At 43.6% G+C, this 16,720-nt stretch overlaps 1 protein-coding gene across 3 annotated transcripts in view; it reads right to left on the bottom strand.

Moving 5' to 3' along the window:
* The window catches only part of gpm6bb (glycoprotein M6Bb), a 42,994-nt gene that overhangs the window by 3,517 nt on the left and 22,757 nt on the right, over nt 1–16,720 (bottom strand). For 2 of the 3 annotated variants that reach the window (XM_036544987.1, XM_036544989.1), the window contains exons 1-4: nt 11,666–11,821; nt 1,823–2,009; nt 549–705; nt 226–394 (exon numbers count right to left, since the gene is read on the bottom strand). In XM_036544987.1, the coding sequence (XP_036400880.1) occupies nt 226–394; nt 549–705; nt 1,823–2,009; nt 11,666–11,714 (562 nt within the window). In that variant the 5' untranslated portion in view covers nt 11,715–11,821. Of the gene's footprint in view, nt 1–225; nt 395–548; nt 706–1,822; nt 2,010–11,665; nt 11,822–16,720 lie in introns of those variants that run through there. The other variant, XM_036544988.1, reaches the window with a different exon arrangement.

Below are 16,720 nucleotides of genomic sequence, written 5' to 3'. Positions count from 1 at the left end.
TTTGTTACTACTGAATTAACCGTGCTGTGTAGAAACAATAGTAAAACGTGTCTTAAATTCAAAGGAAAGGTGCACTTAGATGGAATCTGGATCGCAGTCTACCACATTATTGTGATTATTACAGCAAGTCATTGAATCCCGATACGAAGCAACGTTTTGCTATAAATTTGGACTGGGTACTTTATTTACAAAAGAAAAACATTGCTGGCTGGAGCAGGCTCTCACCATACTGACGGACGTCCACGCAGATGGAGTCCAGAGAGGTGATGTTGGCCACAGGCGACCTCAGGGCGGCACAGGTGGACCACATGTTGTAGAAGAGGAAGACAGGAACGGCAGAGAAACCAAACACGCCCAGCCAGGCCACTCCCAGGATGTAGGTCAGGAACACAAACTGATTTCACACAGACAGATTTCTTCATCATCATCATCATCATCATCGTCATTGTCATTGGCATGGTTGATACACCCATCCAACACAATGTGTGCGCGTGCATGTGCATTTGTATGAATACGTGGTTACGTGTGCATGTCTGAACGGGCCGCACCATTCCACTGATGCAGCGTCCGCAGATGGTGGTCTTGAACTCGCTGTGCAGCTCTTTGACGGCGCTGGTGGTGTAGAAGCCCTCAGCCAGCAGAATGATGCCGTACAGGAAGAAGAAGGAGGCGATCCCATAGATAATATACTGCATCAGCTGTATTCTGTACAAACATACAGCACACAAACTCCCTCAGATTTAATATAACCATAATGCAAGAAAAGAATTCTTCGCAATATTAGGTCACAAACAAAAGAGTAACACCTCCTTAAATCTTTTCTTTTTCCCTTTTTAACACCTGCTTAAAAAGGAAGCTTATTGCAGATAAATTGAACATAAGCATCAGTCAGCAGCTGCCTAACTGCTGTCTGTCTCTGAGACTGTGAAACATTAATGACCAAAAATGCTGTGGCCTTCAGCAAAGATAAATCAAAAGACAGTGCTCATTCATGAATGTTTCTTATTAAGCAGGGCTATATCCAGTGCAAGCTGGGAAACAGTGCTAGAGTCCAAGATTCCAAAAATGCTGATGACTCCAGTTTTCTGGGGCCCGATGCGCAATCTTGTGTTAATGACAAACAGTAAGAGCACAAAAAGTAAATCAAATAAAAATAACAGGTTTGCAGCTGATAAAGAATTGTCATGGTGGCCAAGGGCCCTATAGAGCCACCTATTTTGCCTATGCTATGCCAACCCTCTATTTGTGTGTGTGTGTGTGTGTGTGTGTGTGTGTGCGTGTGCGTGCGTATGTGTGTGTGTGTGTGTGTGTGTGCGCATAAGAAACAATCATTGAGTAGCATTTGTTTTAAACAGTTTCTGAGTTACAGTATGCATAAAATAGTCATATGATGTTGGCACACCCACACAGTTGTTGAAGAACTTGCATTACAATTCAATGGATTACAAAGGAAATCTTCTTATCAGGGTAGATTCCCCAGGGAGCTGCCCATACAGCAAGATTTCCGCTCCACATAGCAGACACACAGACAGATCCACTAAGAAATGGCTAAAGATGTACATGTATATGTAAGCATAGTTTCCTTCTCTTCTCTTTTTTTTTCAAAAAAGGCTTGAAACAGACTGATCTTGAAAAACCATTGACCGCATCTGTTGTCTCTCTCACTTTCTACAAAGAATTTTGTGAAAGAAAGACTGAAAACTGACCCAGAACAAAAACTAGGACTAAACTAAAAATTAGAAATACAACGTGAATGTTCACTAGGGACGGGTTGGTGCATGAGCCAAGCTGGACACATGCAGAGATGTTCGCCTATACTTACACATCAGTTAGTACGGCGTGGTCACTGGTGATCTTGGAGAAGTGGTTTTCCAGGATGGTGACCGTGCCTGTCAGAGCCACGTGGCCACACCCGCAGAAGAGTGCCACGCCCGAGAAGCAGAGGATGGTGGCCACCAGCGAGGCATAGGGGACCCCGCCCAAACACTTGATGCAGCATTCAAAGCAACCTGTTCATATAAACCAGAGGGGAAGGGGGGGAATTAGTCAAGCCGCTGATGACCATCTGTGCCACGGTACCAGGAACTTCTCAGGCTGGCCCAAAGAATTACACCACAATCCCTCCCCACAGGCCACTGAGTGATTGGGGGGGGGGGGGGGGCAGCTTTCCTTTTCCCATGAGAGTTTTTAGATGAATTATGAATTTCCACTACTCATTAGCTACTGGAAAGGCTGCTTCAAACTAATTCAAAAAAGATGGTACTGTTCATACACATTGTACAGCACCATCTTTTAGTCATCAAAATCCTTAATAAAGGTGAATAAAAAATTACAAAAAATATATATTATCTAGAAGTTAAAAATGTGTCTACAAAGTTAATTTATAAACGGCACGCTGAAGATGTCTTGAAAAAAAATACTTCGGAAAATGGAGGACAGCAGCATACGTTATTAGAAGGTGTCCATGGCAACCCTCACCAATCGTGACACTTGATAATTACATTCAAGTGAATTTCTCCAGAGACACTAAGCGGGATCTATAAACAGAAGCTTTCCTGTGTAATCTTCTCAATGACAAAATGACATATTTCATATTTTAGTTTTCAGTCTGACAGACGAGAAATGTTTCTGTAAGACATTACCGCTGGGATTAATTGAGATAATACGAAGAATGTCATATGAAATAATTACATAATAATAAAAATGAAAAAAGATAAAGACAGCTTTCCTTACAGTGTTTCTTTTTTAACTAGTGTATGCTTACTGGCACACACGGCTCCATCATGCAAAGGGTTAAGAAGCAGCTAAATCGGGCGAGGAGCCAAAGCTCTCACATAAGTTGTTTCATAATGGCACACAGAGGACTGTGAATTATTCATCAGATTTCATAAGATGAACTCACATGTCAGTCCTACTGTACTTACAGAGAAGAGAGCAGCTCCACTCAAAGGTGAACACTGGGTTTGAGTCACACACATCCTCCAGTGAGTCTTAACTGTTATTGTTGCTCTAATAAAAGACATATTTAGGAAGAAACCAAACAGTTGTCTGCCTTCAGACATAATACTAAGACATCAGCCAGCTGCCTTTATATAACTCATTTTATATTAACTTAAGCTTAACCATGTCATTTGTAAAGAATATGATTTTGATCATTGCTGTTACTTTCCACAATTAATGTATTCAAATAACCACTGCTCTGTCACTGTACTTCATTGTTAAACATCATGTAAGAATGCTGCTACAAAAGTTTTTGGTTGTGTATGATAGAAAACCTTCATAGATTCTGTACTGATGTGACTCGTTAGGTAGAGCCAGACCCTCATTCCTAGGGTCTGCGGCACTCTCTATATGTGACACACAGTGTAACTCTCTCATCCGCAGCCATGCCTACAGATTCCCATGCCTGAGCTGGCCAGTCATCAGCTGAGTATAACTCTCCTAATGGGAAGCAGACATGGTAACGAGCTCCAGCCAACACGGGGGAAATCGATGGCAATCAGTTATGACAGAATTAAATGACGCAGAGGGGCCAATTTGTCTCTGTTGCTGTCAGTCAGCAATTTCAGGGCTCTTTGTCATGAAATATGAATGCACATTACAGTTTATCCCTTTCCCAAATTAATTTTTATTAGGACGCTTCATACACTGACAATGACTGTTGCTATGCAGTAAACACGCTACCAAAAACTGTTGTTCACTGCTGAAGAAAAAATACCTTTCGATTCTAGGTTTGTGATGATTCAGTAGCTCTCCCATTCTCTCTCCGTTCCCTGCTCTGTGAACGGAGGCCTCGAAATTCCTACAAATGAGTTTTCGTGCTGAAATTGAGGAGCAGCCATTCTTTCCACAGAACAGTCTTTTCCACTGAGAAAGATCGAAGCCTGCCAAATCCTAACCTCACAGTAATTACGGGGAAAGGCGGGAGTTGGAGCATGGTTAATGTGTGACTTGGGGAAGGTAGTGTGCAGTAGTGGTGAGCTCTAAACCTAAGCAAGGAACATGAGCACAATATTCCAGCTTGCGTGCAGAATGCTGTATGCTTCCAGAAGACATGTAAGATCACAGGTCCTGGGCAAATAATGACAACAATATTCAAATCATTGGCTCAAAGCACCTGGATCTCAAGCTCTGCTTTCTAGTATTCTAGGTTCATACTACTCCCCAAGATCAGCAGATATCCAAAAAATGAAAACTGAATGCGTAAATTAAGTCATTAGTGCTGTATTGATATATAAAAGATGGGTTTTGGGTATTGGTCGCTGACATGCTGAACACTGAATGTGGATCTGACCTGTGTCACAGCCAGTGACATTAACAACCCTGCTAAAAGGTTAAGACCTTAGAACAGGCAGCAATTGGCTACTAGTGCCTAATCCTAATCCTAGTGACAGTCTGTTTTCCTGGTAAAACCAGGTATGGTCATAATCTGAGACGCTGTTTTCGATTCTTTTGTTTCCTTTTGATATTTGCATTGCTTCCCAGATGAGCTGCCTCTATATATTTGTCTTCTATAAGGCCTCATAAGGCATAATAATGTTTGCCTCTCTGTCTCAGACTGGTCACTTTGTACTGATCAGTTACTTCAAGGGAAAAAAATGTCATACTGCATTTTCCCCACAAAAAAATAAGTGGTGCAGAGAAATTTGTCAGTGGTGTCATATTGTGACTGCCATTTTCAAATGCGCACAAACAAGCAGGAAATGACAAGACTTGGGAAGGGGGGGAATACAACAAAATGGGGTCAGGCCTTTCACAGGCTCCACAGCCAAATGTGCCCTAATTGAGAACTGAACTGCATTTCCATGAGGGGAGCACTCCAGAACTAGCAGCCTAGTATTAACAGGACACAGTATCAAAAAACAAATCCACACAAACACACACACACACACACACACACACACACACACACACACACACACACACACATATACGCACATAAATCTTTGGTTTGAGTTCTACTTGTGGTTAAATGATGGGATTTCACATCCATTTTCTTTGGTCTTTGGCGGTTCAGAAAAAGTGCAGACATAGTAGAAACTGTGCATACATAGTAGTTGTATGTCAGATACTGGACAAATATTCCAATAGTTCCACAGACAGAACGTCCATCCTTCTCTTTAGTGAAGTACAGAGGGACAAAAAAAGCAAAAAAAAAAGACAACATTTTTGTCCCAGGGCTGACGAACAGCAGTTGCCATGGCAGCGTGTTACCCACGACCGAGCGAGTGTGCCCGCGGCTGACTGCATTACTCGTCCCACATTTCACACACAGACAGGGCGTAGTGGAGAGCTGAGAGGAAGACACTATCTGACAGGACATTGAGCACAGCCACGGTCAAGACCCACAGTTTCTTCTCCCAGTGGCCGATGATATCACTGCCGAAGAGAGATTCGGACGTACTTCAACTCCAGTTGTTAAGCAAATGAATAATGAAAGAAATATGTAAAAACGCCCACATGAGCAGTTCAGAATATGCACTCTATCATTTGATCACCATGCACTGCTTTGCAGTTGGTTGTGGATAGAAATGTCCCTATTTCACTTCACAAATTATATGAGATGTGTAGCTTATTGTTTGACATGGCATTGCTTTCCACTGACTTTCTCAGTATTTATCATGTAAATATTTGTCTATGGCTTCCTCCATATCTCACATCACTATCTGATGTTTATTAACACAGGCGCAAATGTACATTACACTGCACACTGGCATTTTAATTCTCAGTAAAAAAAAATAGCATTTTAGCTTTTAAGAGCCATAATGACAATACTGTGTGTTGCATGGTGTAGCATTATTTAAAATACAAAATTGTCAGCTGTCTTTCAAAATGGGTGGGTGACAGCTAGGGGCTTATATGATGGCTGACAATGGCTACATGGTGGAACTTTCCAGTTTTCAAGAGGAAATATGAAAATCATAATTAACACAAATGTGGGCATATTACACAATACCTGGGCTCATTCAAAACAAAAATGCTAAAGTGAAAAGAATTTGTGTTTCCATTACCATGTGTTTCCATACAATATTAAATGGGTAAATGGTACCCTGTGCACTTGCCAGTTCTTGTGTGGACTATGACTTTAAATCCTGAACCCTTTCACACCATAGGCTAGTCTTATTTTTAACTCAGAGACTCTTAATACTAGCATCACCAGGTCACCCTTCTGTCAAAATAGCATAGAGCTTTAGTCTATGTGTTAGCATCTGCATGGGATAATTAAATGGGCCCATTAAGCAGCAACATTCTGAACTTTTTTTCATTTGTAAGGCAGCTTTTAGGCCTTTTGTTCTGATCAATGATTCTGCCAGCTGATTAGTTGTCCCACAGAGTAATAGCCTGCCCTAAGCCCGCCTGTCCGTTTTGATCAGCAGTCCATCCTGTGAAATCTGGGTTAAACTCCACAGCCCCGCTGGCATCTGGACTCTAAATCTCCTTACATTCTCCCATGTTTTCTTTGTGTCACAACTTTGGCTGAATCTCACAGATGTGTAGCACACAAATATGTCCTCCAGACATACTGCCCGAGCAAACAGTGTTCCCTTCTCTTGCTGCTCGTAACGCCGTTGTTGGAATAACTCTATAAATCTGCCCCGTGTGTTTTCTCAGCTGGAGAGGGCCGGCTGGGGCCACTGCGTTAAGGCTTTGTTGCTCCACTGAACACTGCTCTGCCGAACGCTGGCGTTGCACTGCACGCGTGCTTTAACCATTCATCATAGCAAGAATCCTGCTCCCAGCCGTGTATCCTTTCAATAATAATCAATCATTTTATGCTGAAAGTCACCATCAGTACAGGACCTACTAGATTTACTCCTCTACTGGTGTGAAAGTAGTTTTGATCTAGGGCAGTACTTAATTTTTCCATGATGCAGCATACATCTAACCTGTGCTACTCTCCACACTCGCCCGGACAAACAGCATCGATTGGGTGATTTAAGATAGCTTTGTGTGAGTGCTTGTAATGTAACCCCTGATCTGCAGGTGGGGTAGTCTCTACCAATAAAAATGTAAGTGTCACAGTCTCTCTATTAGCAATCAAACACCACACCGGGGGACATGTTGGCATTAATGCGTCGGGACAGACACCAAACACTCTCAGCGCTGCCTATCTCACTGATAATGTGAGAACAAAAGGAGACAGCCAGAATGTGGACCTCTGAGATTCCACCTCTAAGTAGCAGCAATGAAAGGGAAACCTGGCTGGGAGAGAGACGTTCTTCATGAGCCGAGCACGATGCACAGATTGGGCATCAGTGGGAAGTGGACAAGGTCCAAGGACCGGGCATGAGATGGGCCCAAACCCCGCTGTGCCAACCTGCCACTCGATTTAATTCACCGCATTTCCAGGCAGCAAAGTCACTTCCCAACAACAACACAGGTAGGAGCTGGCTATCTGCTTCCCGAGGAGCTCATGCGCAAGCTTTTCAAGGAGCATGCCCATCTTGAGCCAGGGAGGGCTGTTTCCTCTCCTGATCCTGACACATGACACATGTGCACAAGATGGAGGACGTCGGGAGGCTCTGACTAAACTTCTCCAAATGAAAATCACATTGGCCACTCTCTATTTGATGACTTTCACATGCTCACTAGCCTCAGCAGATCTCCTTGATAAACCCCTGTCTGCCTGACAAGCTACAATTCTCAAAACTCACCCTCCCCCCAACACAAGAAAGGGAAGGGGGAAGGAAGAGAGAGAGAAAGAGAGAGATGCATTACATTACATTACATGCTGGAGAACACAACAACTGTGACCTGTGACCAGCTGCAGGAACAGGGTGCTGTAGCCTTTTTCAGCAACAAAAGACTAATACAATAACTGAAAATACTTGAAACAGTACCTACAGTACAGCAGCAAAGACATAAGAACAGTAAATATGGATCATAGTCAAACAGAGCACACAAAGAGCTAGTGTGCAGCCACAGTGTGTTTATCAGGCTGGAGGTCTCCGTGGCGAGAGCCATTCAGCCCAACGCCAGGCCAGAGCCTGCCGCTTCCGGCCTCTTGTTCTGGGTCCGACCGGAGGGCAGCCCAACCACAGAGCCCCATCCTGTCTCCCAGCATGCACCACGGCTCCACAATAAGCTGCGGCGCAGATGGGTGGAAGGCTTCACACTCCAGTGGCTCTCTGTTGATTTATTTATTAATTACATTTTCCGTCCTAGCTCAGGGGGCATCTCATAGCACAAAGAAATAATGATGATCTACTACGAACATCCGACAGCTCGCACTGTAAAAGTCCAGCGTGAGAATACCATAAAAATGCCATGCTGGCATTCAGTAAAAACTGGCAAGCCAGTTTCATGACAAACTCAGCTGCCTGCGACAATATTAAATCCAGAGATATCACACACAGTCTACGATATATTAGCACATACAGTAGTGAGCTTATCATACAACTCACAAAATGACATCTACTCAAAACTAGCCCACCAGACCGCATTGTACACACAGCAAGGCTTTCATCCTTGGGGTCCACATGCTTCAAACTGTATCTCAGGCCCGGGATGTGAGGTCCACAGGTTGTGAACGCGCATCTCTGACTAAACTGCACCTGACAGGTGTAACCATCCTGAAATCTCACAGCTTCCCTGACACACCTCACACTGCGAGACTGGCAGTTGCCTCTGGTGCAGAACTAAAGCTCTGTGTTCCACCGTCCCACCCTCGGTTATTCGCCAGCGTTTCCTTCGCTTGGCTTAAGACCCCGCCGATACGAGATCAATGCGAATGCGACCATTGCAGTTTCACGCTGGCAGGGCTGCCTGCTTCTCAGTTGCCTGAGATATAATCTGTGTGATTACAAGCTACTCGGCACAGGAGATGGTGATAAAGAGGCAGTTATGTAATAACGTTCGTTCCTCATAAGCACGTAACAGACTCCTTCCTTAGCATAAGCTCACTGCTGTTGTTATTTTTAGTATTAATACACTGAAAGGTGTGCCTCAGAGCAGTTCAAAGTGGAATCCTGACGTGTTATGTCGCTTTTACATGGGATTTGAAAGTACATGGCTGACACAGCTGCAATGCAAATACACAAAGCTGATAGCGGTCAGCACATAGATGCAGCCATTAACTGCATTTACAGAACATTACGTGCTGATTAAGGGTTGAGAATGCTTCCCTTTTTATCCATACAGTGCTAGTGCCTCATATCAGCCAATGAATGATGACGGGATGGGGAGTGCACAGCCGCAATCTCAGTTTCAGCTCGGTTTCTATCTAGAGGTGAAGAATGCTTATTGATGTATCCTGATCTGTTCAGGTGTAATTCTAATGTCTACTTAAGACACTCGTTATTTGGGCAGAGCACAAAAAACTCAAACATGTCAGTATTTTGGTTTTAATTATTATTACAGGTTTCCAAATCTGATTCATGCAACAATGCATGTCCAAATGAATTATTACTTTATGTTGGTTCTTATAATTATATATATTACTTTATGTTGGTTCCTATAATTATGGATAGCTGTTTGGGTTATAGTGTGTCACACTGACGTGGAAGGTACAGTACAACTGCTATTATTAGTACCACTACTGCTAATGTTACCATAACTACTACTGCCACTGCTGCCAGGACTACTACTAGTACTGACACTGACACTATTACTACTATTACTACTGCTACTACTACTGACACTGATACTACTGCTATTGCTAAGGAAAACCTATACAATTAACTGTAAAACAGGATATCAATCAATAGTGTAAGTAAATACTATGCAGCAGCATCATTTTTTAACAGCAGAGATTCCTTTACTGTGTACTCTTCTGTAGTACTGAGGATGCCCCCATCCGTGGTGTAGCTGTGCTTTGCCTCTTACATAATCTTTCCAGCTAGTGTGTGCCGGGGCGCTGTCACACACACACACCCCTGGCCTCCCCCTCGACTCCCGCTGGTTTCGCAAAGAGGACACATGACCACAACCGGGGGTGGCCTTCCACTTACTCCCACCATGAACCACTTTGCCCCTTCCCCCCATCCCCCACCCCCTCAAGAAAAAAAAACTCCCAGAGCTAAAAATAGCACTCACAATTAATCTGCAATCTATCCTCCATGCTTATTAACAGATGTTTTTTTTATTATTATTATTCTGCTGCAGCACACAGCCAAAACAGTGTTTGTGGAATGCACTCTCATTTCCCTTTATGTCGCCACACACGGAGAGAGGATTAATATTTGGAAAGAATGGGATGGACGGCTCCCGGAGGAATCTGAGAGGGGGGTGACGGGATGAGAGAGCAGAGAGAGCAGGTGAGCACGCTCTGCGTGATGGCGATGATCCGGGTGACACGAGCCAGGGAGAATAAACAGACGGAGCCTCACTCCACACCAAGTGCACCGCTGTCATATCAAAGGGACTGTCTGCGCTGGAACATGTCCAGGGCTCCACACTGACAAATACACACTGAGTTCATCCACCTGATCAAAAGAAAAGCTAAAGGTGATGTCCAAGACTGTGATTTTCACCAGGGCCAAGACGAAACTGGATTCTTGCTACAGTGGCTTTTATGTGCACGAACACGACTCGCAACAGAGGATCAATTGTATACGATATTCATGGCTCCATCTTAAAATGCATCTGTTGAAAATTATATGAGGGGATTTCTACAAATGCATTTACAAGAGCTCTGCTTTTGTCTAATTGTTACAAGATGAGTCTCAAAATCATTCTCTCCTCCTGCCCTCTGAAACATAAATCCTCTTTGTTATAAAGCGTGAAAACAAAGCAAGCATCCTTGATATAAAATACGAGCATTTGCTTTCATGTCAAAATTGTGCGACCATCACTTCAACAGCAGCACAAAAAAGAAATAATGACATAATAGAAGAGCACAGGTTCGTTCCTGTGAGAAAATGGTTACCTGGTGTGGTGTGTGTACAAAAAAAATATGTGTCAGGCTCCAATCCGCGGATCAGAGGCTGCCACAGCAGCGCGATTAATCAGGGCTGCCATGTATCAGAGATGATGATGCGCTTGTCTTTGTATTGAGCTCCTCTTCCACAATGACAGCGTTTTTTTTTTTTGTTGTTTGTTTTTTTATATCAACGCCATAATGACAATCCGACAGATCAGCTACGGCTTTCTATTTGGGTCTCCTGAAGCATGCACCGGAGTAATAAAAAACGCCACTGCTAATGATGCAACATAAATATCCTGCACAATTACACTCCCCGACATCAATGGCGAAAATGCAACATTAATCTTCCTGCATGTGCACAGACCCAGACCTGATGTAGAAGCAAAGCCACTAACAGCCAATACACAGTCATCCTAAATGAAATATTTCCTTCAAACGCACAGCCATCTCTCAACATTGATTTTTTTTCCATTGTTTTAAGAAATACAGCAACAAGAATTTAAATGCTACGACTGTGAATTAATCCACAACAAATGAACATTAATTATGCCCCATAAAATAAGCAAATGCTTTTTCTGACTCCAGAGAAAAGAAACTTAAACAGGAACATCAGATAATTTACATTTTTCTGCACAAATCTTTTTTTTTTGAGCTAACGCTGCTTGAATGAATTCCCCCACAGAGCTAAGACTACACTGCTTTGTGTTGGTTGAACGAAAGCAGTCGCAAGTAGGTTAAACCCCTCCGTAAACAGCACAGAGAGAAGCATTAGACTGACTCTTTGTTTGGGCTCATTGATACCTTTTGTGTCTTGGTTCTGGTCTTGGTTCTCCTCTGGTGTAGTTTCCATGGCTGGTTTGACCCAATCCACCAAAAATGCTTCCCTTTTACAAACACTTTTCTCTGTGCTCTATTTCTCTCTCTTTCTCTCTCTCTCTCACTCCCTCTCTCTCCGTCTCTCACGCACGCCCGCTCTCTTGCACGCTCTCTCTCTCTCTATGCTGATTGAGTGGCGTGCGGCTCCTCTGAATATCAGCAATCCGTTTCCAAGATGCAAAGGTCTTCTCCGATCCGATTTTCCTCAGCTTAGCCGTCCACCAGCAATTCTGCCAGCTAACACTGTAGCCATACGGCTACAAAATTGTCTGTATGTTATCATTTTTTACACCTCCTGGAGGATGGGATGCAGTGGGAATAGAACAGGATACACTGAGAATAGAATTCACTTGACCCCCCCCCCCCCCCTTACGACCCCTTGTCTAAGACTTCTCTGGCAAGCAGTCTCCACATGAATAACAATCGAGGGCTGCCACTGAGGAATGGAGTTATTACATCACAAGAGGGGGTATGTGTGGAAGAAAGAGACCCCCTCCTCTCACTGGGGGCAGAGTGGATAAAGCCCCACTATGTCCTGTGTGCTGGGGGGGAGAGTGCATGTCATCGCGCAATCAATGGCCTCTTTCCCATCAGGTCCAAGTTGGGGGGGGGGGAGGGGGGGACACGCAGCCCTGTCTGATTCACACCATATGCCCCCTGCTCCCGCGGCATATATTAACAGCCTCTGACTCTCGTCTCCCCCTCCATCTGCTGGCTTCCCCCGGAGAGGAAAAAGGGGAAGGCATAGGGGGAAGGGAGGATCTTGCCCTTCGGTGAAGTCACATGGTGAGAGAGAGAGAGAGAGAGCGAGTGAAAGAGAGAAAGGGGGACAGAGAGAGAGAGAGAGAGATGCAGACAGAGAGAGCAAAACAGAGGGAGACATGAAGCTGAGCTTTATTTGTTTGGCTCGATCAGGATGGAGGCATCATACAGCATGCTAATGAGAGAGTGGAGTTTCAGTGGGAAACAGCGCCGGGGGGGGGGGGGGGGGGGGGGGGGGGGGGGGGGGGGGGGGGGGGGGGGGGGGGGGGGGGGTGGGGTCTTCTCACGGGTCTGAAACCACAGAAAGGAAAAAAGAAATGGGTGGGGGGGTGGGGTGGGGGGGGGGGGGGGGGGGGGGGGGGGTCTGAAGGGTCCGAGACAGGAACTTTCCAATGAACCAGAGGTTTCCTCAAAAAAAGAAAAAAGAAACCTATTTAATTTTGTGCTGACAGGACACAGAGACAAAAAAGCTCTAACTCAAATTTCGAAAGCCAACCGCTGGTTCAAAACAAAGGAATCTGCAGGTAATCCTCTTAAAGAGGAGGGTATTCATTCTGATTCAGATGACGGCATGTCATTAAAAACATTTAGATAAACAAATCCTTTGCTACTCCAATAGCTATCTATGACTTCCTTTACTGTTTGGCTACAACAGCAATAGAAATTGCCAAGCTGAATGCCTCATAATAAAATGCTGATTTATGTCTGTTTTAAAAAGCAAAGTCGTAATAGTGTTCCACAAAGCTCACATGAGTTTGACTATAAACTTCTAATACTGACATGTCATGCTAAATGGTTTAGCCATCATTACTGTTCCCATCACCTTCACGGTAGTTCTTAATTCCTATTTTGATGAATGGGTCAACAGGCACATGAAAAGACCCACATAATCGTAATGGCATAAAAATTGTCATTGCTCTACAGTAAATAACGTGGTCCACCCATTAGGAAACTGAAGCTCAACTGATGGAAGACTTTTGGTCAGATGTTAATATAACATTGTTAAAATGTAGTTTTTTGTAGTTTTTAACCATTGCACAACATGGTGAGGCAACATGATTGAAGAGGCATTCACACAAAATAGCAGTCTTATGTTCTGGTGATATTCTGATCATGGGAAACCTGGGAAAAGTATGACAGCCCAAATCCCTTCAAACTAATGGCTATCTGCATTACATATTACTTACTGGCAACATGGAACACTAGATGAAAGCCATGTCCTAATTACTGCGGGCAACCAAGAAACCAGGAACTGAGCTCACAATAAGTCATTTTTAGAGCATAAAAAGACTAAAAATTACAAACACATGACAAGTACAGGATCAGAGATGAGACAAACATCTTTTTTTTTTTAATGAGAGGAACACCAATGGCAAAGTTGCAGCAGTCCCATTACTAGGCCAGTGGGAAACACCGCTGGGCTTTCTCCATTCGGCCTAGACCCATACCTGCAATGGGGACCCAGGCAGGAAGCGGTGTATAAACTTTAATACTGTCTGACTGGAGATGTAGTAACTGCTAGAGTAGCTGTGCAGAAGTGAAGCATGGCAGCGGTGGGTCCCCTAGGAGTGGCATTCTGCACTCTGCCACTGTGTTTGTCTGGCCTCTTTCCCTACTCCCAAAGTGCCACTGAAGCCTTGCAGAAACTATATCCGAAAAAGTTCTTTTCCTGTGGTCAAACACCACTGGGGACAGAAAAGGGAAGCACACATTCAGTGTATTAGTCTGACTCAGTGCAGTACTGACTGCGTGGTATCTGTGTTGCTCCTCTGAGCTGTGTATGGATCCAGGGGTAAAAGGGTTATCTGGTCAATCTATTGCTTCAAGTACAGTTATAAAACACACACGCACAGTGGCAGTGTGGGTTCTCCTGCTTTGTCCCAGTTTTGTCTCCACGCTTTAATTTCTCCATTGAGGAAGCAAGGGACAGGATGTGAGGGATTTGAATGTTGTTTTCCCTGTTATGCTCACCCTGCTGCTATCTTCCATCTCCTCCAAAAGCGTGAAGAGTCCCAAAGCTATACAAATCACATGATGTTGCAGTTAATCTTTCCAGATCCTGGATCAAGTCAACATCACGGCAATTCCACTGCGCCAGAAAAACTAAAAAACTATGCAGAGATCCCCTACTCTGACCTAAAGAACACCAAGTTAGAATAGAATAGAATAGAATAGAATAGAATAGAATCCCTGTCAGATCTCCTTTACTGACACTGCAGTCAAACACATCGAGATGGATATATTAAAACATATTACTGCCACAGAAAGAAAGTAATGGAAATACTGCTATGGGGAGCATCTAGGTGCCATGAAGCAACCACTAAAAGTACTGTGCATCTACATCAATGACCAGACAATGTGAATTTCATTCATTAAATGATGCATTTTGATGTTGCAGGGAGAAAAAATAATGATTTTGAGAAATGCTGACAGAATTCTAAAACGTTTTAACTTGTTGCTAACACCATGCATGCAACCTCTTCTGTCCCCAGTACCCTCTGTAAACTTCCCCTAAAACTTGGTACAGCTTCTCTGTTGAGCAGCAGAAGGAGATGGAGTCTAGAAGGAAGCTCCTGACATGGTGAAGGTTATTCATTTCCTTGTTATTAAAATGAATGGTGCCGGGATCTGGGTGGGGTTCATGAGAACTCCTTCCCCCCTGAATGGGGGCGGGGGGGGCATGGGTCGTCACGGGTGAGTGAGCACTCAGGGACTATTCAGGATAACTCTCAGAGCATAATTGCCTCTCCACAATGCAGGCGTGAATTCCACTGGCCTCCGTCACCATTCAAGACGCCCCCTAACAGGTGGCCAGGCAGTGCGTTTTTTTCTGGGAAATATTAGGAATGACACATACACCTGTTACTGGAGTAACAATGTCACATAGATGTTGTAGGGCTGTGGATGGTGAAGAGTTCCTACAGATTATTATCTGCATCGATTTTCTCTAATATTTGAATATTAGAGAATTATATAAATAAGGGTTCACATGTCACAAAACCAGGAACATTTACGACAAATTTTGCAAGCTCAAACTTTGTTGCTGTCTGTGAAACTTGAATTTACGCTATCAAATACCATATAAAAGGTGCAAGGCTCTGGATGGAACCTGTTGTAAAGCTGTAAAGCACTAAATTATATTATTGCAATTAATTCTAATATTCTAATTATTCTGATTCTAATATTTAACCAGAATCAGTTTAATTAATCTATCACGACACAGAAAGTCAGGAGTTACAGGAAATGAGATGAGCATAGACGAGTGGTGAAAGACACACTGATTACTAGGGCCAGATCTCCTAACTGAATACGAATCGCAGTTGTAGTGTACAGTCTATGCTTTGAAGACTGGCAGTGGCATTGGCCAAATGAGAGGCAGTCTGTGGCACTCTCCTCTGAGTCTCCCAGCATACATGCCTGGAGACACCATTTGCTTCATGTTTATTAATGCTTTGCTGGATAATCCGGAGAGGAATAAGAGCCTGCTTGTTTTTGGGTGGGCTTTACGGCTTCTGAGGGTAATCTCTTTCGGATTCATAACAAAAGCCGCAATACTGGGGCACATCCACAACAAAAAAGACAATGACATGTTTCTACTGTCTAGACCCAAGTCACATTTTAGTAGCAAACGTGAGCATGGACTATAGAAAGAAAGCTGTAATGCAAAAAATATGTCACGCAAAATTCACAAAATATTATTGAAGACATTGTGTAAAGAAATGTTCATAATCAAATACAATGCCAAAATGACGACCATTTCTCCCTTTCAAATCTCCGTCAATCTGTCATCAGACCTTGTGGGTGGGGGTGGACGGGACTGGACTAAACACTAAACACAGAACTGAGAGGTTTATTCAGGTACTGAAGAAAGCAGCTGGCCAACAGGAAAAGAAAGGGCTAGATGGAATCAGTCCATGTCCAGGGAAATCCTGTTCAGGCAGAAAATGCACATTTCAGCACTATTAGTTCCAACATGTCTACATGGAGATGAAATTAACCATTGATTACAAGAGACAGGTGCTTTCAGTCTTGCGTGGATCTGTGCAAGATCCTGCTGTCACCAAATCGGCCCCACGACCGTTAACATTTGTTTCAGCCCTACGTACTTCTCTCGTTTTCCACATTTCATGTATACAACAAAAGGTTACAGAAAAAGTTCACATCTGGAGTGTTAAAGCGTAGGAGTAACGCTTTCATTTACTGCAAAATACAATAACC

The sequence above is a fragment of the Megalops cyprinoides genome, chromosome 14 (genome assembly GCF_013368585.1).
Source record: "Megalops cyprinoides isolate fMegCyp1 chromosome 14, fMegCyp1.pri, whole genome shotgun sequence".
Classification (NCBI taxonomy): Eukaryota; Metazoa; Chordata; class Actinopteri; order Elopiformes; family Megalopidae; genus Megalops; species Megalops cyprinoides.
This window is presented reverse-complemented; position numbering and strand designations above follow the sequence as displayed.